Raw genomic sequence first — 26,521 nt, 5'->3', positions numbered from 1 at the left:
TGCCACAACAGATTAGGGGGGTCAATGGTACATTAGCTAATTTATTATTTAAATTTCCAGAGTCCAGTTCCTCTCTTGCATTACATTTAGCAAGTGCACGACGTTGAGGGGCATCCTATAGAGAACAAGTCATTTTTTCCCAGCATCAACAATAATTAATAAATGGTTAGTGTTGTCTAGCACATTTCTCTAAAGAAAACACCCTAATGACACTGAGGGGAAAATCAATAAGGATAAAAATGCAGGAGTAATAAATATTCTGCAACTCTTATTCTTTGGTGACCTTCTGGGGGCCTACAGATTTAAAGACTCATCCCACTACAGTCTTTTATTCCCCTCTTTACCATAATTCATCAGTTAATATGTAACTCTGAGCTGATTACCACTTATCTGTAAATGTCTTTTATGCAACAACAGTGCACAAGCCCCTCAGTGGAACAAACCTGGCACATTTTTTTTGGCTCTCCTTTTTTCAATTTAGTTGCAAATGATAAAAAACTCGTGATGGTATTTGGTGTGATAACTCGACAACGCAAAGATCTTTGGGTTTGGCCTGAAAGAATCCAAAACACGCTCCAATCTTTGTATCTGGGTGACAAGCATTTATTTTTCCATCCACTATTTCCTCCTTAAGATTGTTCTGTTTGGTGAAGAGCTGTTGTGCTCAGAACAGCGCACACCTCCGAGCGCTGCCGTGCCTCGATTAAAGAGTAACCACAATACCAGAGGTCACCTGGAAACGGAAAGTCCTTAAAACACGCCAGCAAAATCACTGCCTGGGCTGGAGGCTTTCAAAAGACAGTTTAGTAATTACCAATAAAACCCTGATGGCTCTTTTCCAGCCTCTAGGATTGTTTGAGCTTACAGAAGCACGCGGCCATACCATCGTTTTCGCGCGTCCCCTCTCCCACCCGCGGCAGACTTTCCCCTTTTCTTTTTTCTTTCCCCACGTGATACTCTGTTTGTGATACTCTGTTTCTTATGCCTTAGGTGAAGCGAAACCCTCGGCGGGGAGAAGGAGGGAATGTGGCTGCTGGGCGCTGACAATGGCTGTTTTGTCACCGCCAGGCGCTGGTGGCCATCGGCAAGCGCGGACGAGCCCAGCCACCCGATGCCAGGGTGGATGATTTATTGCCTGAGTGTCTTCGGTGGCAATTGGACCCCTTCCCGCTGTCACTCACGCCTTGCAAAGATTTGGTCCTAAAGAAGAGGTTCCCCCCTGGTCTAAAGAGATTACAATGCTTGTCATAAAGTGTCTTTTGGTGGAGGGAAATGGGTATGAAAATGGGTAAAGAAAGGAAACAATTGGAAGAGGAGAGAAGATGGATGTTCTGTAACCTTTTCTCAGAGACCCATTTCTCCTTCTTTTTCTCCTGTCTTTAGCAGGTTTTTGTTTTGGCTGATGACAATGCGTAATAGCCTGATAAATTGATTTTGTGAGTCCCCTTTCTCATCTCTTGAGAAGACACTAACTCGTTGGGACTTCAGAGGGCTCTCAGAGGCAGGAGACAACAATTAGTTTGTTGGGGATGTCAGAAAGGAGCTTCAAAGTTTTGCCAGGAAAAATCCTTTCTGACAGATCAGTGCTGACAACGTTGGCAGCTGCTAGGAAAAGTGGAGCTGGAAACTCCCTGCAACTCTCAGGAGCAGGGAAAAATTGCAGGGCATTAACTCTGTACAGTGGGTTGGGCACTGGTGCTGTTGCTTTTCACTGAAGCATGTATGGCAATGACTAAAGCTTTCCACAGGATGAAAGAAGATTAAGAAACATTTAAAATCAATTTTTTTCTAGATTTTTGGTTGTTTGTTTTTACAAAACCTTAATATATAACCTTTAAAAATTGTCGCAAAACCTAGAAAGCACTTCATAGCAAAATATGCTTCCGAAGAGCTGAAAAAGGTGGTCTTGATACTTGTTTTAAAAACTAATCCTAGAAACTTTGGCCTATATTTTAAAAGTGAAACTTCAAAATGGTCAATTTTTTTTTTTTTCCTCTTGAAAAACCAAGAAAATCCTTCATGACTTTCTGAAAGCACTCACACATCAAAACCAGTTGCACCAAGCTTTGTCTGTGTGCCTCCCAGTACATGAAACCTCACAAAAGAGCTCTGCTTATAAAACCTCCTAAATTCAGCAAATCTTGAATTTCTAACCCAGGAAATAAAAATATGAGCCTTTTCCCTAAGGGAGAAGCCCTGGTCATTCCAGGCTTGCTGAAAAGAAGCCACCAGAACCAGTTTGTTGACAGATCAGAGATCCAGAGGAAAGCTTCGTTTCACAGGTTTTGGGGAGGAGGATCTGACACCGAAACCTGGCAAAGGCTTTGTGAACTTCCACAAAAGAAGCTGGGGACAATTAGTCTCTATTAAATTGATAGGGTCACGTTACACAATGCAACTGCATTCCGGGAGAAGGGCATTGCACGTGTTGATACCAGCTCTGGCACATCTGTTGCCTCCCTTATAGATGTTAGGAGACACAAATATTTATGTTTTATTTCACCACAGTTCATATGGATTTTTGCTGTTAAGTGGAAGATGCCTAATATTATGCTTCCTGGTAAATTTTGACATAAACACATGCTCTCCTCAGACACCCCTGTGCCATGATTTTACTGGAGATCTCAAGGAAGCAAAAGTAAATTAATTTAAAAATTTCTAGGAAAGATAAACTCCCAATACCAATATACCTACATGACAAATCAATAAAAAATTATTTTAAAAACTTTAGAAATCTTTTATTTCTATCCTCCTATATCATATCTGTATTTGATACAGGTTGGTACCTACACACCTTATTGCTTCCTCTGTTTATTTCCTTGATAAACTGCAGTGAGCTGGGAATAAACCACATCCTGTCGGAACTGAACCTGCACAAAGAAAGCTTCCACTGAACAGAACTTATTTGAAAAGGAAGAGGAGGGATAAAGTGTATCAATAAGGAACTAACCCAGACCTTTCAAACCTGGGGAGAAAAGGGCACGGTGTACATTCAGTAGTTACAGCCAATTTCGTGAGAGTATAAATTGCTCTGCCGAAAATCTCTTTAGGTGCATTAATGCCGTGGTAAAGACACAGCATTGGAGTAATAATTGCACAGTCATTTGCTGGCTTTTAAAATCACATCAGTCCTAATAATATCACCCAGGGTTATACATCCTGCTAGATGCAGGCTATTAATATCACACACAGCAAAGGTTCAACAGATCTCGACTAAAGCCCAGATTATTGGAAAGGTGAGACAAGTCTGGTGAGAGAGCTGCAGACAAAGTTAGGCCCAGCAGACATTTCCCAGTCCATTGCCTGTTTTGAGCTGGTACTGGAAGGTGAAAAAGAATCAGGGTATGTGGGGAAAAATGCCCTTCGAGTGGGAGAGAAAATATGTTTTTTTTCTTTCAAAGATACACTAGAACTCAATCAGGCTATTAATCAAATAGATAAAACTGGCACTTCAGTCCCTGCCGCTAACAGAACTCTGTGCAGTAACAAAACCTTCTCTGCACACCAGGAGACTCTTAAAATTCAAGCACTCTCAAACTCAGCAGCACCCCTGAGAGCCACAAATTGAGAGAAATTAATTCTGTGCCTCTGCACCCCTCATTACCAGGAGAGCTGAAGTAGGTCAAATGCAAGTTAATCTCTTAAATTCCACTTTTGTACACGAATGTTAAAGCAGCCATTACTTTTGCACTGGCAAATGTCTCCAGGCTAAAGTGCAGAACTTTAATAAACCATAACAGGTTGGTATTGAATTTAATTCCAGGTAAATGCCTGATTTTTTTTTTTAACATTTCAGTGTTGTCCCCTGAAATGCCCACCTCATGCATAACAAGCATATCTGAAAGGTTTAGCTGCACCTAAACAACTATTTGTGCTAAACACTTCATTCTTTTGGAATTAGTAAATGTGCATGAATGTTAAAACAACTCATTATTTCATCATTGAAACAACAACATCAAACAGAGTAGTGTGCTAAAGATGATTCCAGGAGAGAAGCAAATATGCTTTAAAGGAAACAAGTCCCTGCTGAATGATGCAAAGGGAATTGCGTGCACAGGAAGAACCTGTTAGATTTTCTACAGTGGCTTCCTTCTGCTGCTGATTCATCCATGGGTGCTGTCCCTACAGACAGTAGCAGCTCCATGAAAAACAATTTATTCCTATCCTAAGCATTCCAGATTTACATTATAAACCTTGGAGACAGTCACATATCTTCAGGTCAAAGCCATACCTCAGTATGGGCTGGCCACTGCACATTTCTCCCTGATCCTAATGCATTTTCAGAAAACACCCTGTTTGTCACAAATTTCAGCTAATGAACTCCAGTGGCAGCCTGAGCTCAGTTGCTGTCTGCAGATGGTGGAGAACTTACAAAGAGAATAGTCAACCAGCAAAACTTTATTATATTTGAAGAAAAGAAGCAAGTCCATTGCCAAAAAGCCAGTCAACCAAAAACTACAACAAAGGATTTTTATATTGTGATAAATACTGGTAGCTTTTTGAAATATTGTTTAATGACTGCAACACAATAATAAAATGCTGAAAATCTGCTTCTACATACAGTCTGCACACGCATGGGGAGTCGTAGATTTATTGCCATGATCATGTGTTAGACAGTTGTGTTGATTCCTCCATATCTTTAGAAGCAAGTAATAATGACAATTTTTGGAGGTCATAAAATTTCCCGTGTCTCTCGCATTAATGTGCTTCTATCAGTAACTTCTTAGACACATTTGGAAACAATCAAGTTCTTATTTTAAGGAGCCTTAAGATAAGGTATCTGTGAGCTCTGCACTTGGGGTAATTGATCACATTTGTTTCCTGTACAAAGGTTCGACTCCTCTTTCCCTTAAACTTGGCATGTTTCTCATTACCCTACGCCTTGTTAGCCCGGTAGAAATGCTCTGCTGTGGTGAGTGAAAACAGGACGATACTGTTACAAACCACATCTAATCAGGGATGGCAGCCCTTCCCCATCCCCAGGGTCCTGAGCACCCAGAACCTGCTGCACAGAGGGAAGCAGGGATGTGCTGCTGTCCTGCCCACTCCAGCAGCACTGCTGGCCTCCAGGCTGGAGTCCTGCATGGTGGTTCTGCTTCAGCAAGGGACCACGAGCTCCAGAAGAAGACAGGATATTCACTCTGTCTGTTTTTCCTTCTGATGATAAAAGTGTCAGCTTTAAATGCAGGAAGCATCTTTAGTTGTGAAATGCCACATGGTAGCGCTTGTCTGCCAGGGGGGTTTTAATTTCACAATACAACAGGGTTTACTTAAAAACAGCCCCGTTAGCCACAGAGCATTAAAAAAAAAAAGCCATTAAACTTGCTCACAGAAAAAGAAAAAAATTTAGGTTTTTCATAGTCTGTCTTTACCTTGGGTTTATTATGTTGGAGTGGATCATACACTGCTTATGTTAAAGGGAAGTCATGGCACTGCATCTACTTTTACCAGCAAAGAATTTGTCCTCATTTATTTTGATTGAAAAACTGCTGTTATGTTACATTGTAAACGCACTGGTCCTGTTGCATGAAAAATGTGCAGTGCTGTATTTTTAATTTCCTCTTCTTTGCATTCCTTCTCCCCCTTTCCTACCAACAGTCAGAACAAGAAAACTTGAGCATTTACCAGAAAGACAGAGAAGCAACTTTACCTCTAAACTCAAAGCCATGTTTGTACATGAACCAGCAGGGAGGATTTTAATCAGGCCTTGCTGGCTCCCAGAAATCACCTACGGACAGCACAAAACTGCTGCAGGAAGAGAGGCTGGGAGGAGGCAGGCTTTAGGGGCATTTCATTCGACTTGCTATAGACTTGTTTCTTGTAATATCTCATTTAAAGAGCCAGGGAGTTTTTACCTACTGAGAAAATAGCCTGTAACAGCCTTTAAAATTCCTGCAGCTGGCCAGGTTTGGTATTCCAAGGTAAAAGTCTCTTGCCACTAAGAGATCTGCAATGCTTTCACTAAGTGTTCTGATATTCAGAAACTAATGTTGAAGTTATTATTAGCAACACTATCTTCATCTCACTGAAGTTAATATTCAGAGTTAGCTACCACTGAAATATTTCAGTTTAGCAGAAAGCAAATACTTCATTAGGGAAATGTTAAACCCAGTGAGGGATCATTAGCAAGTTTAATTGATGGTAAAAAAAAATAAAACTACTAAGTGGGAAAGAAAATCCTGTACTCCTTGTGAAAATCAATCTCACCAAGAAATGAAACATTTCTGGCTATTTCTCCTTTGAATTCCTCTCTTTTCTGAATATGCTTTTCATGCTCTATCTCTGCAGCTCACTGTAATCTACCTAATTTGTTCCCATGCTTTTTCTGGGCTGTCTTTCCTCTCTGACCATCTTGAGAACTTCACACATTGTCAACCTATCATAGGTGAAAGCTTTTGAAGATCTACTACTTTTCTCCAAGCCTAATAAGGTCAGCGACCTTTCAAGCTCTACTATTTCCTTTTCTATCATTAGCCTGATACGGGCATCAGCTACCTCTCAATTTTCTTCATCTCTTCAATGCCTCACTTCTTCCTTTGGACACTGTCTAATTAGGAACTTAATTTCCTCTTCCCTGATGGAGTTTTTGATAATAGAGGGATCCTATTCACCCCTGAATCACAGAGCAGCACTATGATTTCCTGCTCAGGGGTGTCTTCAGGTATGTTAATTAATTTTCACGGTGGCGGCTCTGCCACAAAACCACAATGGAGCGACAGGTCCCGTAGGAAATCCACCGGTGGGGGACAGTCCTGCCCAAACTCAGTCAGGCTGACTTTGGGGAGGACTGCAGGCATGGAAGTAGCCAAGGAGGAGGCCTTGCAGAGCCTGTTTTGCATTTCTGAGCCAGTACTGGCTTCTCTGTGGAAAAGGCAGCACCTTCCACCAGCTTTTGGGGGATTTTGTCACATCCCCATCCCCAAATCCACTCTGCTCCAGGAGAGGATCTGCCCCTGCCCTATGGCCACGTGCCACAGCCATGACCTGTCCACTTTTCCTGCACACAAACCACTGAGAACTTCAGGCACACAGAGGCAAAAAAGAGTCTGGAAGGAACCCTGTATCTTTTTTTCAGAACTAAAATTTTTTAATTCCAAAAAGTGCCTTTTTTTTTTTTTTCATGAGCAATTATAGGCAAGGGAAATGCATTCTGTGGGAAAATCTTCATGCTAATTTAAAAGCAAAATGCTGTCCAAATAAACAGCCTTTCACCTCTTGCTATTAAGGAAATTTATGATTTGTTCAGTTTTCTTTAGCACTTTTACTGCATTTTTCTTTCCACAGAGTCGCTGGCTGCTCTGCCACGAGCTGTGCCCTTCCTCCCCAGCCAGGGGAGGTGCCAGGGCTACTCTGCCATCCTTAAGGCACTGAGAAATTTTTGGTAGGAAACCTATAATTCATCTATGCCCGCCTCTGTTGGCTTGCACAGCAAGTGCTGGGAGCTGAGTTGTGCTGGGGTTGCTGGCCTTGCTTCAGGAAGGTATTTGGCAGAATCCAGCATGTCTGTCTGGGAAATTTGGGCAGTTTCTGCTCAGTGCTTGATGAAAGAAATGCCAGGGCTGCCCTAGGGATGCACAGCTGGCAGAGACAAGGACACAGCCCAGGGCAGATGCTCCCATTCTGCCACCCTGGGACAAGGTGGCAAGAAACAGGGGATTCACTGGGAATTCCCTCCCCTTCTCCCCTCTAGTGCCTCTTTTCTCAGGTTTTTTTTGTGATTAGCAGTAAACACAAAAACAGCTATTAAAAAACCAAACCAGCAGAGCCTGCAGCCTGTTTGTCTTGTGTTAGGGACAGTTCTGAGGCCAAACTGCACAATATTGGGGCAGAAGACAAACAAGGGGTTTCCATTCCCCCAGTACTGATCCTCCCCTGGTCATTTCCCATTTGTTCTGTCACATAACCCAACATAAGACCCAAAGTCCCAGCAGAAATCCTCACCTCCTGCTGTTAGCACAGCCCCTCCAGGCTGGGAGGAAGGGGCTCCATGGGGCTCCACGGGGCTCAGGCTCTGGAGCAGGACTGGAGCACCCAGGGGTCCCTGCCTCGCTTGCCTGAGGGTGCCCTGGGCTTCCCAGGCTGGGCAGACTCCCTCATACTCAACCTGCCCTCGTGCCTGGCAAAAAGCTTGCTCAAAACCACCACAGTACATGCAGCAGGGATTTGTTATTTCAATATTTTCTTGGGTTTAGTCAGTCTTTTGAAAGCCTCAAACATTTAGAGGTGAGACTCCCCCAAAACCCCTCACCAGCACCAAGGCTCTCCTCTCCCTCTTGCACACCTATATCTCAAAACGACCAAATTCCTACATAAACTTTAAAATTGACCTACAAAGTTTCTTGTTAATCTTTTGCCTCTGAACTAAAGCACTCCCTTCCCCACTGTCAAAACAGAAACAACTTTGAGACCATGTGGCGCATCTAGAGAAGTTTTGTGCCCCTGCACGCCTGGGTCTGTGCATTTTCCCTTCCTTTCTTAAGCCAGGGTTTGAGATTTGAGTTATTCTGCAAACAAGACCCAAGAGAGACACAATTAGACTCCCCTGGAGACTGACCCCTTATAGTGCCCACCTGTAGCCGGACCCAGATAGCATCCCAGTGCAATGAATTAGCACTCTAAGCTGATTAGAGCAGCTCTGCACAACTCTATTTTATTGACACAATGAAGAGAGGACAGAAAAGGGCCTGAAATGAGAAAATCATTTCCATGCTGACTGAATTAAAAGAACAAAAGAGCTCCTTGCAGTTGCAGCATTCAATTTGTCGGAAAAAAAGGAAGCCACTTAATGGATCACAATAGATCTGAGCAGACAGATGAAATTTAAAACTTCGGCATGAGTGCGATTACCAGCTAAACATATTCTCAATCATTTCCTCCATATGCATAATTTAGTTGGATTGTTTACTTCCAGGGTTTGTTGGGGTTTTTTTTTTGCAAAAACACTATGTGAGATGTTATCTCCTGAGTGTCCTTGCATCCCATTTTTCCCAGTCCGGAAGGTTGTTGTGTTGGCTGGTCATACATTTTGTTGTAACACAAATTGCACTAAATTGTGGCTGCCTACATTTTCCCTTTCTCCCCTGCCTCTAGAAGTGAATTAATATTTTCAGCGTATGGAAACAAATATTGCAAGATCATCTTATTCCAAAGCAGACCTAAATTGATTATAAATCACTTGCATTATTCTGCTCTGCTTCCAGGAGAACAAACATACTACAACTCCTATTCTAGCAAAATATATTAGTTTGTGCCACTGGAAACAGCCTTCTCATTAAATTTAGGCTTAAGCTAACAGTAATAAGACAAGAACACAGACTATTAAAGGGTTTCTGTGAATGATATATATAATTACTTACAAAAGAGATAAACAACTTATTTTAGCATTTTCAAATCAAAATCTACTCACCCATATAAGGAAATATACCTTTAAAATAAAGCTGTGAAATAAATTGAAAACATCAGTATTTTAAGCTCCCTATCCTCTAATTATGTAAAGCTTGAATCTGAATCTGTCCTAATTCAAAAGTGAAAATCAATTGCATCTGTAAAAATATTTCACTTTCCCAGATTATATTTCTATTTTCTATATAATGAAGCATTAAAAGAAGAAAACAGTGAGCACAGTCCTGGAAATACATTGGCATATAAACAGCATCACTTCCCTGCACATTCCTTGAAAGTTAAATATTTTGGATTATGGAAAACGGAGCCCTTCTTTTTCTACACAAAATTTTAAAAGCTTATATCTTGTTACAATATTTACAAATCAAATATCTCTTGCAGACCCAAAATTCAAAACAAAAGTAATTTTCTGAGCCTTATTATGACTTCAGAGCATCTGAATTCAGATAATTTGCACTGATTTGCCCTGACATAAATTTTTATTTTCTGAGCATGGTTTAATCAGTCGACTTGACGTCCTTTTTACTATACAGCTTGCAATTTTACCAGCTTGTTTGCATCTAATTTTGAGGTTAAAAAAAAAAAAAAAAAGTAAAGGAATTATAATTGCTTATAACTCCCCTATTTTTGAAGCTGATACCCTGCTAAAGAGAAAACCAAGCTGAGCATGGGCAAGGCTTACTTGTGCTGGCTGCTATTACTGATTTGACTAAGCATTTCACAGGGGTAAATACCCAAATCATTCGGGAATGACTGACACACTCTGACATGTGGTTAACAGCCTTACCCCGCGCTCTGCCTTCACAAATCTCACTGATGCCAATGTAACCTTCCAAACAGTTCACATAATCATTTTCCCCCTATTCTCAAAAAACTTTTACAGCCACGTCTGAACCGTTCAAAGGATCCCTGACTGGAAAGGTTACTGTAACCATTTCGTTTTTAATCCTTTTTTTATTATTATTTTTAACCTCCCCATTGATTGAGCTACAAGTTTTTTATTTCTACGTATATAAATATATATATAAAAATATGTATAAAATAATAATAATAAAAAAAGGCCACGTATGAAGCTTTGGGATATTTTAGCAAACTCAACGTAGTGTAACTTTGCTGACAGCTTGTCACATTTCACTGACTGTCTGTCTGGGATCCTGTGATAACATCTGCATTCACTCAGGGCGAGAGCTTACCCTAAGACAAAAAAGTGGGTCCTGCCACATAATGCTCCATCATTCTGTCAGTTCTGACATGGCATCTGAATTTTTTTGAATCACTAAACACTTTTGGGACTCTGGTCCTTATTATCTTTCCTTAGTTTCTATACTCGCTCGGCAATGCTGAAAAATGTAAAATGTGCAAACAAGGTAGCGGACGGCTCGGGCTTTTTGTCGTCTAATCCTCAGCCCCTCATTCATGCTCACTGTTAATCTCTTAAGACATTATAAAACTGTTAGACAAAGAAATGTGAATACCTCTGCTTCTCAGCAGAATGGGAGGAAACCAAGGAAAATCTGGATCATGCTAAGCTTTTCTTTTCACCACAAAAATGGTAACTTAAACCTGTTGCATCAAATTATTTATAATTCCCAACACTAAGGCTGGTTTTTCTTTTTCTTCTTCAGCATTACAGAGCGAGCCTGGCAATATCACAGGAGGAGGAACGGTACTACTGAGCCTTTCCAAACACATCAAATGTATAAGTTACACATAAATTCTACAGAATTTGGGCAAGTTGGGTTTTAATCCCTCTGCTGTTTTTTGCTCAGCATGGCACAGGGCTCATCCTGCTGTCAGGGCTGCCTGAGACCACTCTGGGGGGGTTTCTGTGGGGCAGAGGGACCAGGGGCTGGGTGCTGTGGGGTTGGGTGGAGGGGATGCTGGATGGGACAGGGCATGGGTGCCTCCAGGCTGGCTGAGCCTGTCCTGGCCCCATTTCACATTAATCCAGCTCTGTTTGGAGCCGTCTGTTATTTCAGGTCATCATTTCACTCCTCCTGACTCCCACTGCTGCGGGGGCATTAGCATGGGGACAAAAGCTGCTCAAGCACCTATTCTAAACCCATTCAAACTCACTAAAAATAACACCCAAAATGATACTGGTGCAATCAGCTAAATTTTATTCAGGAATGCTGGGGCTGAAAACCAGAATTTTCATTTTCTACTTCTGCATTGTTGTCATGGGTGGTGGGATCAGATAGTCCGGTCTTAAAAATGCTCCAGAAGCACAAAAGTATTTGAATGCAAATGCCAAACAAATCACTCTCCCTGAGCTAAATACCTACCACGAGGGTTTCTTTACACACAGAAACTTCTGTTAAAGTCATAATCTTCAAATAATTATTTAAACCATTGTGAAATCTGTCTAAAACATGTTTTATTCATCTGTGTTTGCATTGGTGTGAGGGAAAAGGGCTTTAATGAGGGAAGTTGAGATGTTGCCTTTTTTTGCAACAATGCCAGCCATCAAATTGGTGAGATGACTTGAGAAAATCAGCTTTTGAAAGGGAATAATGAGGGTCCATACTGGTAGGGGTTGAGCTGCTCTGCCAAGGGTGGAACTGGTGGTGTTTCAAGCAGAGGGAAGAGTTTGTGGGAAGAAATGAGCAAACTGTGTCCACAACAGGAGGAAAGCCCCAAGCTAAAATGAACTGAGGGACATCGAAACCTTGACACAAGGAGAGCTGAGAAAGGAAAAGATGCAGTAGAAAACTAAAATATATGCAGCCACTAAAAGGCAATCAGAGCCTGGTTAGCAAACCACGTGCACAGCCAGTGCTGGAAGCAATTTTGGCATGGCTCTGCTGAAAAATAAATCGAGGAAGATGAGGGCCGGATATAAAGGGCAGAGATAGATGGGACTTACAAAAGATTGGAAGAAGCTCAGAAGAAGGAAGTTTTTCACAAGGCTGAACAGGGATTCCTGCTGACTCCCAGGTTTTGGGACAACGTGGAGAACAGCAGCATCAGATATGAGAAGAGGAGAACAGGGATGAAGGACAAAGAGAAGTGCACAGCCCAGGGTTGGCACGTGGATGGAAATGCAATTTGAGACCACAGATCTACAAACAAATAATAAAAAAGAATTCTTCAGACAGTCTTAACTGGGGTAAAATACTGTTCTCTGTGCAAGAGAGGAGGTGTGTGTCACAGGCAAGGCACTGAGCACACTGATGCTCACCCTGGCCATCAGCACCAGTTTGCTCTGCAGGCACAGAGGGTTTGGTAGGGTCATTTCAGGGTTTAGCATTAAAGACAGAAAAATTGTTTTCTTTCCTCCTTTTTAACTGCTCATCTCTCTGCCTACACAAGTACATATTCCAAACAGGTAGATGCCAAGTTAAGTCTGGAAAGAAAAATCACTTTTTCCATATTCACATGCAAATTTTTCCTCGTTTGAGGGTTATCACTGGATCAATATTTACATTTTACCTTTATAGAATATTTTCTGTAGATGCAGTAATGCTGAAGCTTTCCCACCCCCAAACTTCCATTTCCCCCTCCAGGAGAGCTTTACCTCTTTTTGCCCAAAACCAACATTACCACCACAGTTTTGCAATACCTCGACCACAAATCTCTCAGAAAACATTAACATTCAGATTTATTTTTTAGTAAAACACCCGCACACCAAATAGCTGCATTTTTGGAAAGCCCATGTGGCCACACGAGGCTGTTTCAAGAAGACAGGAGGGCGCTGAAGGCTCCTTTTGGAAACCCTGAGCAGCTCCACGCCGGGGCTCCAGCACAGCCCACTCTGTGCGTGCTGCCAGTACACTTCATCAAGTTAAGACTAAGAACAACACTTTGGGAAACCCACTATACACCAGAGCCCCCTTACGCTGTAGGCTTCACCTGATGAAATGTTATGCTTCTTGTGGGCTCTTTTACGTCTTTCCACACTAAATGCGAGGTCTGTGCTTTAAAAGGAAGGGCCACTTAACATTTGTGTTTCTTTCCCAAATTAATGGGCATTGTACACGCCAAAGTTTGCGCCATCACAAAGTCAGGCAGGATTATGACAACCTCTGTCCTCACTCCTGTGCATGCCACCTACCATTCAGCCAGGAAACAGGAGGGCTGTCACGACAATAAAGCCCCATATTAATACTCTCTGGGGTGGAAATACCTTATTAGCCAATTACAGTTGTCTGGTTTTATCTCCAAACAAGTATGCTTTTTAAAGTGTCTGACAAATATATCCTAATCTGCAGGCTCTAGCAAACAAAATACGGGCATTTCATTTTGTTTTTCAAGTTTTGTGATGTCTTTATTAGACCAAATGCCCAGATTGCAATGCTATTGTTAAACATCAAACCCCAGTGCTGTGTCCTCTGAGGCACATGTGTTCATCTGGGTTAATAAGCATCTTGCATCCCCCAACTCCTGTGTTCATTTGCTTCTGTTTAATGATGACCATCTCCTCCTGCCCACATGTATGCTTCTCTCTCCACTGCTTGTTGAGCCATCAAGACACACCTTTGTTTCATTTAGTATGCAATTTTCACCTCTGACCCAAGAAACTAGTCTTAGGCTTCCTGAACTTTATTGCCTGTTAATAGACTGCTGGCTCTCTTTTCAGCAGTCATAGAAATGGTGGAGAGACATTTAATTGAAAAGAGGGACAAAGCTAGAGCCTGAAAGGCAAAGTCAGTAGGGTTTAAACAAAAAAAAAATATCCAGCAATAATATGTTTGAGGAGGTTTGGATATTCTTTACAAGTTCGTGGCTCTTTACACAAATAAGAAAGACATCATTGATTTAATTATCTTCCCGGGGAACAATGGTGTAATACCCTGAATGGTGCTAAATGATTGATCTGGTAATTCATCTTCTGCTAACAGCTATCTGTGCATTTTGTTTCTCTGCAGTCCTCGGCCCGATGACATTAGCAGCAATGTCACGGAGCAGTGCTGGGCTTTCATAAAACACCCACAGATGCTCTTTCCTGCCAGTGTTTAGGGACACATGGTTATAATTTTGTCTCTATTTCTTTGTCATAGATTACTTTTAACTACATCTGTTCAATTAAAACAGAAAAAAAGAAAGACACAGCTAGAAGCCCATCAGCTTCATATCAGAAGAAGCCTTTTAATGAAATAGGGAGATTTAATTTTGTAAGTGTTCTGATGGGTGCGAGATGCCTTTATGTTTTTTCAGAAGTTCTGTTTGGTGAATAGTTAGGAAAGGACGTTATTACAGCATAAGGATATTATTGTACACAGAAAGGCATTATTAAAAGTGATTTATTGCCCCATGTTAGGAAACTTATAGGAAAAGTCTGATAATATATTAAACTTGTTTATTACGGACTTCATATAATTTTTGAATAATGCCGCTTTTTCTTTTGACAAGAGCAATAAACTCTGCTGATATAGACATACGTTGATTATCCCAAGTCAACTGTGTTGCTTAAAGAAACATGCCCAAACAATCAGCTTCTGACAGCTGCATCTCTCGTTATTTACAATAGCCATCACAGTAATAACTCACCATTTCTATATTAATAAGGCAGTGAAATTTATTATGATGGTATTGAAAAGTTATTAAGTACTGCATCCCAAGTGACAAAGTACCACAGCACTGTCACTATCCAAAAGCAGTTGCCCATCCATCACAAAGCTTTCCAGATGGTCCTGCATCTTTATCGCTCCCAGGTTGGTGACATCACCTGTTCACCCACTCAAAATTGATGATGAAAGCAAACAGATCTATCTTACTTACATTTACCAAATCAATTTAATTTTACAGGCCGTGGCTTAGTGACATATTGACTGTTTTCCTTAATGGCATCTACTGTACTTAATGCAAAGAACTCATCTTTGAATCCTGGCTTGCATAATGTGGCATTTCATAATAAATTTTTTATAACATATTTATTTAATGGGAAGAATTATGATTGTTTGTCAGTTCTATTAGATGCAATTATTATTCTCTTCAGTTTAATATTTTTTATTTTTCTTTCTGCTGTTGTCTTTTTTAATGGCTAAATTCAATTTACCAGTTCTGTCTTTTAAAGGGACATCTGGTATATCGCATTTATTTTTCTTTGTAATTTGATAATCTCAAATCTACTCCAATGGCAGCTTTTGTCTCTATTAATTTAATGCCCTTACCTGCTTGAACAGAATGTTACCAAACTCAAAACCTACCTTGGTGGTGCTTAAATAAATAAAAATCTCTTTGTTCCAAAGAGAAATACAAATTCCTGAAACATCCTCTCGGTTCTGCTCTGAAGGACGTTACAAAACTTCCTTCTCCCCTTCCTGCTTCTAAGTCCACTTGACCCTTATGGTTTCACTCTGCTTCCCTCAGGAGTTAATGCTCCTCCTGATTAAATTAAAACCTCAGTGGCTTTGTGGGCAGTACACACACAGACCTACAGAGAGGTTTCTGTGGCTTCAGACCGTGCCATGAAATGTGCGATTTCCTGCCCTCAAGGTCAAGGACACGCTGGAGCATCCACTGTGACTGGAGAAACAGTCAATCCTACACAACCCATTCCAGGTTCCATCGGGACAAAAGCTTTTGTGAGATTTTACAGCTGTGCCCCACCAACAGCTGCTCAGTCTCCTGCACTGCCTAAAAGCCTCTTCCTGACGCTGCTGCCACGTTGACCTTGGGTTGGCTCAGAGCCTCACCAGCCCCTGAGCACAGCCCCAGTGCCAGAGCTGGCTCAGGACAGGGGTGAGGGGCACCTCCCTCCCAACACCACTGCAGCCCCTCAGCTCCCTCGTGTGATATTGATCTGAAGGTTTTCTCAGAGCAGCATCCCTGGCCAGCCCAGGAGGGAGCTCTGTAGATCTGGTGCTCCCTTCCCAGTGAGCAGCAGCTTTGCCTAACCCAGGGAAGGTCGTGGTCTTTGTCCAAAAGGACAAAGCGTCACATCCCACCAACCTCATCCAAGGTTCTGCTTAATCATATTAATCAAAGAATTAGAGGAATTAAAGGGTGGAAGTACGGAATAATAAGGACAACACAGACTGATGCTGAATGATCCCCTTTCTCCTCACCACCTTCCACCCACACAGAAAAATCCAAAGGACCAACAGCTCCCTTTTGCCGTCAATACATTTAATTCAAACTGAATGACAAGCCCACCTGCTCGTATCCTGCCATTCAAGGACCTAATATTTGCTCATTTGCAATTATAAACCGTGTGTTCTCTGGGCAGGGAGAAGGCTGGTGATAAGCCCAGGGAGCTGGTTGGAGTACGGCGCTGACATCCACTGCGAGGGCACCGCTCTGCTCGTGAGGCAGCATCCGCCTGCCTTGCCGGGCTCAGCCTCACCACAAGACCCAGGTGCAAAGAACAGAAGAATTCAGGCTGGTGACACTCACAGGCGTGTCCTTTTTGTCCACAGCTCTGGAGGGGCTGTCTCAAGCACCCTGGTGCACGCCCAGCCCGGGCAGGACGCAGGGCGTGAGCTCCGTCCCGTGTGCGCCGAACACCGTGTCCCTCACGGAGAGCCCAACGCCGCGGCTGAGCACGTGCTTAGCTCAAACACCTGGGTAATCCTGTTGGTGATAAGCTCGTGCCTAAGTGCTTTATTGGACCTCAGCCAGGGTGCTCTGTGCCTTGCAAAGCTGAGCTCCAAACGGGATAAAACATCACCTATGTGCTGAAGACAAGGTAAGGATGTCACCCCCACCCGCAGCTGCCAGGAGTGGATGAGCTGTTGATCTGGGGGAGAACACGCTCTCTGCAGGGCTACACTGGTCTAGTATTGATCAAAAAGCAGCCCCACCTCCCACTATCAAACAAATCATTCCTCCTTAATTCCAAATAACAGAATAGCCCACATCCTTCTTTCTGCTTTTGCCTCAATAATAATTTTGCAAAAATCCCTGGAGTCTCTACACTGCTGCAATCCACATGAAAGGAGAAAACCTAGGCAAGGGATCTGTATTATACTTCCCTGCTTTCCAACCACCTGGCTGAGAGTGGTGCTGTTTTGCATGTTAATGCTGTTGAGAACAATTCAAGAAACAGCCAAGATTTGGTCTGTAAAAGTCACAGACCAGTGGCAGTGTGAAAGTGTCAAACAACAGCAGAAAATCAAGGGGTTTTTCTTATTTAGCACTAGGACACGCTCCATATCCTAAAGAAAAATATTCACAAGTGATGAAGTTTTTGTTCCTTCTATTTTCTTTTCTCAAAAAAAAATTATCTACTGCTCTCTCTCAGAGTGATTTTCCTGACTACGAGGGAGTTATTTCCCTCAGCACTGTCACTGTTTATTAAGAATAGCTTAACTCAAGTTTTAAGATGTGTGAATTCCACATGAAGTTATTTAGAAGACAAGACTTTTTGCTCTGTTTTTATTAAAAACAAAACAAACAAATGCTGCTTTCAACATTCTAGCACAGATTTTTCCAAAGAGGACCCAAAAATAGAGGCTAACATCTGACATCTGTACATAGGAATTGGTTGGTAACTCCCACTGATTACAGGAGTCATTTTTGGATGCTAAGAAAAGCAAGCTATTGGTTTAGGTGCTACAACCCAGATTTGGGAGGATATATATCAGATTTCATGTCTAAAAGCCTATACTTTTTTCTTAATGTATCATTTAATTTTTATAGAAATATATAGTACACCTAAACCCCAGAATCACAAATAAATTTGGTTTTTTAAAGCTGCCAAAAGAAAGCAAAAGGATGCAGAATTAAAGCTTCAAACTGCAACTCTTCCAGTCCCTACAAACTAGTGGGAAGCTTGTACTCCAGAACAATTTTTAGGAAGCTGTGCAGTTTTCTCCAAGGACTCACATGAAAAATGTTAGAGGAGACATAAATAAATAGCCAAATGGCCTCCTAATTTCCATTTAGAAGTAATAGCATCAGCTCAAGCATACTCTACCAAATATGAGTTGTTTTTCAGCCTCAGTGGCATGACAGGAAAATATACTCTGCTCTATAAACAGATTATATGCTGCTTTATAAAGCTCTAAAATATTTTTTTACTTCTGTGACAGGCTTGATTTATTAGAGTTTATTGCTCCTGGTTTTGCCCTCCTAGTAAAGAAATAAAAGTTTAGCATCAAAAGAGCTGTGAAGAATTTGTTCTTATGAATGAGACTTTGAGTTTGCTGGAGCAGCAAGAGGCCTGAATTTGGATATTACCTCTAGTCAAAGGTAGGTGCGTGTGCTTTGGCGACCCTCTCAGAAAGCCTTGCTTTGAAATGCTCTCCCCATTGTTTTTCATAGCAGGGCATGAACCACGATGAAATCACTGAATTTGCTTTCCCTTGCTTTTGTTTAAAAAAAAAAATAAAATTACTGCCATCCTTTAAAAGCTTGTTTTCTTTGTTGATTAAGCAGCAGTCAATTTTCCCTTTTCAAACAAGCACCAAGCAACAGCCTCCCGACCCCCTCGGATATTCGGGCTGCCGGCAAATACTAAAACCCCCGTGACAAACTGCAAAAAAGCTCGACCTTTCCCCCTGTCCAGTGACCCCCTGTTCGATTTGTACTTTAGCTAACCAATACCTGATTAGATAATGCTCAACTCCAGCCCCACAAAATGAGATAAAATTCAAATTTATGGCTTTTCATTTAAACTGATCTACAGCACTCTAATCATGACCCAAGCACAACTATATCACAACAAATTCTTTTTGTCCCAGAGTGTGTTTTATGGCTCAACTGTATAAATGGACACAATGGACATTGTTTCCTTGGACTTGCTCTGACAGAACTCTGCGTTGATCCCATAGGGAGTTTTGCTATAGGGGAATGCAGGAACAGGCTCCATGAAATTCCTCAGCCTCCTGCAGAAAATTTTTCTTTATTATCAACTGCCTGGCTGCAGAATTTAACAGCAGCAGTTCCCCCAGCTTCTATTTCTCTCCCAGGCTAATCCCAGTATCAACTCAGATGGATATCAGTCACAAAAACTGGAAGTCAGAAGTATCCCACAGCTGGAAATACCCAAAACTATGACAGGCTTTTGCAAGGGAAAGAAATGTCTTTTCCAAAAATGTAGTTACAGTCCAAATTTATGAGTAACTGTAAACTTTTCTCCAAGGTGAATGTAGGGTTTTGGTCAAAATTTTCTAGTCTAAGATTTTTTTTAAACGATTGCAAAAACAGAGCAAATGTTTCATAACAAAAAGGATAATATGTGCAGCATGAGAAAAAGGCAGAGGAAGATGTCCATCTCTCCTTCCAAAACTGTTTTAGTGTTTGTTTTCCTCAAAAAAAAAAATCCTCCTTCGTCTTTGAAAGCCAAACACCATTCAGTGTTTCAGCTTAAACTCAGATAAAATTAAAAGACTGATTTTTTTAAAAACCTTAACCATCCTCTCTGCAGTCACAGGGGAATCTACTCAAGAGGTAAGTACACAAATAGTAGCAATGGTGCAACCCCACTATGCATTTCTTGGAGCATTGCAGACAAGAAATGAAGAAATGAGTACACAGCAAAGCATTTTCTTTGGCCTTTGGGATCAGGAGCAACATGAGCAGGCTGGAACATCCCTCCTCCTGAAGTCACCAGCTCCAGCTTCTACAGCACCAAGAACTATCCCAGGAGTTACAGGTAATCAAACATAACAGAGCATTGTGCCACAATCTGCATCAATACAATTCACTCATCAGACAAGTGGGAGGATTTCAAAACCTCTTATGCTACAAAGTCACTTAAAACCCACACCCAGCACCACACAGAAACTCTGGTTCCATCCTTCCTCCATTTAAGGCAGAAATGACATTTCACCCTGATTATCAGCAACAGCAGATGAATTCTCATTTGTTAACTGACTTGTTGGCACCTGGCTGGAGATACACTTTGTTTCTCAAAAGTGCCCATTTAAGCAGAAAACAACAGCACCAGAAAAGCTTAAATTCCCAAGACCATACTTAAATCTCAGTAAATGATAATTTTTCTCACCATCCCACACTACCTTTAGCACTGCCTGAGCCCACACACCAGTATCAGCTTCTTTCCCCCTTTAATATCCAAAGCACAAGCCCAAGGAAGAGGTGGGTTCCTGAGGAGTGTGATGATGAGCATCTGGAATGAGCACCACTGAAGTCCTCTCCAGCAGTACCAGGTTCCCCCACATCCCTCCTTCAGCCCCAGCCATCAGTATGTGCCATTTTACTCACTGTATTAACCCTGGTAAACAGAATTTCTTCATTTCTCTTCAACTACAGTAAATGTATTTAACCCACTTGTTGGAAAAATATTCATTTTCAAGTTCCTTTAAGCACAATAAAATACTTCTGAGTGAATGACCAAATTGAAGAGGGGCTTGACTATTGATTTTGTGTGATTTTGCTCCAACACTTTTCAATAGCTTGCCCCAGCTGTCCCAAATAAATAACACTATTCAAATGTCACAAGTCCTGCAGCTTGAAAGGGATGCAGGATGCCAGCTGGGTGTCCAGCACTATCAAGATATTCATTTCTTGTCTGAATAGCACAGACCCCAAAATCTGAAGTATTTCAAGCAGGAAAACCAGTCTCTAATATTGTAGCATATTGCCAGCATCTAAGGGTGTGAAAAGCTGGATGGGTTTCCCTCAGTCTTAGTGGGATGATCCTGTCCTACACCACTTGAGTGTCCAGTCCAAAATACGCTAATTTTGGAATAATGTTAAACCTGCAAGTACAGCCATGTATCAACAGTTTTGCTTTAATTCCTGTTATCAATATTTGAGTTTAATTGTGGCGTGGTTAAAGGTCAGATTTTATGGTTTCCTGGTGCCTTTTTCAAATAATCAAGATTTCTCTAGCAATTGTATTGCATCACAGTCTGTTCACTCAGTAGAGGGCTGCCAAGTCCATGATTTCTCCTGACACTATTCTGTCACACTGTCACAGGTCTCACAAGAGTTTAAACAGCAGGATGGAAAGTTTGTCATGAACTCCCCGAGTTTATGGGCAGTTAAGAGCAAATCAAGCTTCCATTTTCCTCCATATCTGCAATGCTGTTGTCCACAACAAAACTGCATTTTTCCTGGGAAAATGAACTCCCATCTCTCCAGAGGTCAGGCGTGCCCCTGGAGAGCCATGCAAACCCTGCACGGCTCCCCTTATCAGAAACCAAAGGAAACGCACAGATGGAGAGCAGAGATTGTGCTCTGTTCCTACAGCACATTGTTAAAAAGATGAATAAAACCATGCAGGAACATTTGTTACATCATAACACAACAGCAGCACCACTTGATGTTTGAATCCCTGACCTGACCATGGACCAGGAGCTCAGACAGATCCTCAGTGATAGCACAGTGAGGAAAATGTCCCTGAAGGCAGGGAAAGCAGGATCCAACGCCTGTACTCCCCAAAGGAGTCCATGGGCTCCTTCAGGAAAAGGATTTCCCAAAGAATCTGCAGGAATAACAGGAACCACACCATTCCCATGTGTGCTGGGTATGGCACTAACATCCAAACCTGCTTCACCGAACGAATGGCAGAATTCCCATTAAGTTTAATGGAAGCAGGACCAACTCCCCAGCTTTTGAAGCCCCCTAGTAGCACAAAGTTGTTCAATAGCAAGTTTAGCCATACAACACTAGATTTAGGGGCTGTTTTAATCGTTGTTGACAGAAAGTGGCAATTCACAAACCTGAAGGCAGGATCCAGTTTCATTTCAGACCTACAAATTTTGCACATCCCTCACCCAGAGATATAATGCAGGACAATCCAAGACCTGATTAAAAATCGTATAGAAACGTTCCAACACTTTTTCCTCAAAAGGAGCATCACTTGCCAACATCCACCCAGACAGATTTCATGCTTGAAGAGCAATAATAATTTCCAACTTTTTCCTTTTTCAATTTACGCTTGTCTCCAACCAGAAAACCCCAAAAGACCACAAAACAGTCTGTGCACAAACATGCTTTAGCTGCTGCAGTATAAGACTTAAAATCTGCAAATATTTCTCTGTTTATAGATAGATACACAAGAACACAATGGACTGAAAGAATGTAGAGCATCTTACCTCCCAGCCATAACAGGGATCTTTCAGGTGTGGCCGCTGCTCACCTACAAAAGGGCCAAATTTTTCCCCTGCTTCAATCTTCCTTTTGGTCCATATCCCTAATCCTGCTCCAGGAACGTTGGATTCTCGGAGCTCAAACTCTGAAGGGATGGGAATGTCATCAGGAATGTATATTGGAGCCTTGTAAGGAGAGCTCTCCTTGGGTGTGAAAGCCTCGCTGGAGGTTGCTGGAGAAGACGGCTCTTGGATGCTGATGGATGTTGGACACTGGACATTTGCAACCTCTCCATCAGCTTCTGGCACTTCCCCCAGGGGAAGTTCTGGAAAGCTCTCATACAAACATTCATCACCTGGAAGAGAAAGCCAGACAGTAGGATTTGAAACACTCTGACAGATTTTGCACGTGAAACCCTTTCAGCCTGCACATGGAGTGGAAGGGACAGTTTGGGAGAGTTCACCAATCACTAAACCTGCAGCAGAGCCTCACCCTGGATGGAGCTGAGCCTTTAGTGTAGGCCTGGGGGTAACACAGTGTTTCTCAGTGTTCCTGACATCAAAAGTGGTTTGCATCATTGAACACAGACAAGGGAATTGCACACAGATGTAAAGGCAGGCACACCCCACTGTCCAGTCAGGTCTGGATACAACACTGCACCCTGCACATGCTTTGAAACTACAATTGAAAGCCAGCATTATATGTTACAACTGAAATCTAAGAGAACTGAAAAGCAGGAAAGCTTCACTGGTCTTGCAGAGAGACAGATTGAACCTAAAGTAGCCAAAATTAAGTTTGATGGCCTCCAATTAGTCTTTGGAGAAAAGATCCAGCCTACCACACAACTCTTGGCAAGAGCTTCAGCTGATGTAAATCACTGTCTTACCATTGACCTCCAAGAAATGCAATGGTCTAAAATAAGTTCAGGATCCAAACAGCACCTTATAGAGAACATGAACCTTCTCTTCTTACAGTTGCAAAAAACCTGGGGCAGATCCAAAACACATTAAAAAAAACCCTTCATCTCTGGGGCTTAGCCAGCAAACAAAAAAAAAGAAAAGAAAAGAAAAAAGAAACAAAAAATTCGTCACTATTTTTGACAGTCTAAAATGCAAGACTGATTATAAATTCCTTTTAGTTAGAACTTCAGCAGGGGCTTTAGCTGCACCAGCAATACAGTGTTCAACTCAACACCACATGTAAAAGGAGCAAAATAGCAAAACTAACAAAAAAAAATTTCTTCACTCTTTATATCCATTTAGCTTATTTGAGTTCTTGGGTTTTTATACACACCAGGACTCATTCCCCTTAATTCAAATAGGAGGTGAGAATACTGTTCTCCAAGGACTGAAGACAGAGAGATCAGGTATTAAAAACCTGAGCTTGAGGATATTTGCATAATATGGTTGGCCCAGAAACAAAAGCGTTACACTGGGCTTGGCTTTCGGAATGACTCTGTTTCAGTGAAGAAACAGGAAACTTGAAAATGTTCTTTCAATTTCTTGCTCATTTAAGAAACTACCCATGGTAGATTAGCACCGTATGCCTTTTCCACTGGAAACTGGTCATAGCCCATTGTCTCTCACATTTTTGTTACATATTATCTCACGGTTTTGTATCTGTGCTTTCATGCTTCTGGTGCTGCCTAAGACAAACACTGGGACATCACAAATCATTGGAATAGATTGCTCCCATCACAGGACTGGCAAACTGGATTCTTCATCTGTGAGCAATTTATTCACAGCCATGAACTGTTTTTCTTTCTTTTATGTGGCACTGGCTATGACCTCATACATGTCACAGGAAAGTTCAGCTACCCGTCCCCTCGGCCTCCAGTTTGGCAGACTATGCCTGCACTTTAACAACTGAACCCAAAATTGATTAATTTGTCACTTTCCTAATACCTGGCATTCTGAAAAGTAGAAAATCCTGACTGACTCCACCATTTAGCTGAGGAGGATACAGAGAGGGATTTTCCATTGCTTATGGTTCAGAAATCTGACCTGTCATAGCTGACTTTGGCAACGATGCTCAAGGGCTCATGAAGGCACTGGTGCAGAGAGCTTGCAACGAGCCCATGCCACATCTTCCTGCCCCCAGCACCACTTGTCTGGGACTCCAAAGGACAGGAAAGAGGGCACGGAAAGGACAGAGACACAGCTCTGCCTTGATGCCACCACTCACTTTGCCCTGCACTGAGACAACCCCTTCAGCATCCATCCCTGTCACACCATGGCACTGATGCTGTCCCCAAACACAGCCATGCTCCAGCGTGCTGGGACAGGTGACAGAGGTCCATCCACACCTCCTGAGCATCCCCCAAAACTTGAATGTGCTCCCTGATTTTGCAGGCCAGCAGCAATGCTACATCCACTTGGGGCAGGCGTGCTCCCTTTCAGATGTCTTCCCCCAACTGTTTAGATTGCAGTCCTGGCTAAAAGACTTCAGCTGTTTTTGAAATAGGGGTAAAAAAAAAAAAACCAACCCTAACCCATGTATACACATGGGGTGCAGGAAGAGAAATCACACAAGGAAAGTGATCTGGATGATGATAAGCACATGGCTCACTGGAAGAGGGGGGCAGGGGTAAAAACTTCAGGCATCTGAATCCCACTGATTTTCCATGACAGCTGGGTGCCTGACACTCAAACTTCTGAAAAAGCCCATCTCACACAGTCACTGCTGTTGTCCCTATCCTGCTAAGCAGTACCCTGTAAAACCAAGGCTCTCCGTGTCCCACAGTCAACTCTCCTTCACAAATAAGAGTGCCTCAGCCAAATAATTCAAGTCACAGCAAGTAATGACCTGCTCTGTGCCTGTCCCAAAGGGCCACCTTCCTTAGCTCCCCTTGCCAGCAGTGCCTGCCCACAAGCCAGCACAAGCTGAGCCTTGAACATTCAGCAAGCACAGCTTTACAGATGTTTCATCTTCCCCAGGGACAGTCCAGTTTAATTTCTCTCTCGCAGACTCAAAGGCCTCAGTTATACTTATCTCAGTCATTCTGGCTATGCTCGTTTTTAGCCATATAGGGTCAAACCTGCAGCTGATAAATTGGCCTCTGAAAGCCTGGCAGGGAGACAAGTCCGTTTGCTGGGTCTATTGTGCCTCCTCTGATTTCCAGCAGCCACACCCGATGTCGTCGTTAAACAAGGGCTTTCAGCTTGAAAGCTGTGGAAAATATAATATGCCTCTATGCCCCAAAGCTCTAAGTGTGGGTAAAATGGATTGCTGAAATAGTCCTTTGCCTGAAATAGCAATGTATTCTAGCAAAAAATATGTTTTTAAGCCTCAAAATAGACACAGGTTTGAATTATCACTGACAAGAGATGGGAAGACCATTAAGACATATTTGTGAAATTAATGATAGAAGCAGCTCTATTAAAATCAATGTACATGAACCAAGGTTCTGGTCTTAGTTTTCAAAGGGTGGATGACCATTTTTCTTAAAATTTACACCCACATGGATCAGAGGGACTTCCAGCAAAACCGTAGGATACTGATTGATAGAAAACCTTTGTAAGGTTTACAATTAGACACAGGGACCGTGATGATAAGCATCATTTTCACAGTGAACTGCAAATTGTTCACACAGATAACACTTCAGTTTTGAAATTCAAGATGGCCTCTTTAAATTCCAGTAATTATCCCCACCATAAATGGGATGAAATAAAAAATGAGGCCCCTGATAAGGGAACAGATGAGATTAAGTTATGTGGAAGCTTAGATATTAGTCTCCATGAAATTCTTCACCACTATTTTACAATGAAAACATGAGCAAGCTTCAAAGGAAGCCCAGGAGTAAAGGTTAATTGCTACTAAAAGGCCAGGGTGGACACCTGTGTTTGCACTTTTGTCACAACCTTGCCCACCAGCAGAAAGGAGCCCACGTGGCCGGGGATGTGCAGGAGAGCGACGCGCCAAGGCTGCCGCTGGAGCTCCAGGGCCTGGGGTCATTCCAAGACTGAGAGGCCTTCTGTGCATGGCTGGGAGGAGGAGAGGACTTCCTTCCATTAGGATGTTTCTTAGTTCAGCCCAGTTTTCCTCTCCAAGAGCAATTAGGTGAGAGGCTCTGATGGCCGCTGCTGTCAGAGGCGCGACGGGCCTCGTGCTCGGCGGGGCTGTCCCTGGCTGCAGCTGAAATGCCACACCAGGGCACCTCACAGTGAGCAGACACGCT

At 42.3% G+C, this 26,521-nt stretch overlaps 1 protein-coding gene across 4 annotated transcripts in view; it reads right to left on the bottom strand.

Moving 5' to 3' along the window:
- MECOM (MDS1 and EVI1 complex locus) overlaps positions 1-26,521 on the bottom strand; it is a 326,912-nt gene that overhangs the window by 158,828 nt on the left and 141,563 nt on the right. For all 4 annotated transcript variants that reach the window (XM_063408312.1, XM_063408310.1, XM_063408309.1 and 1 more), the window contains one exon: positions 22,350-22,699. In XM_063408312.1, coding sequence (XP_063264382.1) covers positions 22,350-22,699 — 350 coding nt within the window. Of the gene's footprint in view, positions 1-22,349; positions 22,700-26,521 lie in introns of those variants that run through there.

The sequence above is a fragment of the Prinia subflava genome, chromosome 11, assembly GCF_021018805.1.
Source record: "Prinia subflava isolate CZ2003 ecotype Zambia chromosome 11, Cam_Psub_1.2, whole genome shotgun sequence".
Taxonomy (NCBI): Eukaryota; Metazoa; Chordata; class Aves; order Passeriformes; family Cisticolidae; genus Prinia; species Prinia subflava.
Note: the sequence above shows the minus strand (reverse complement) of the source record. Positions and strands in the feature narration are given on the sequence as shown.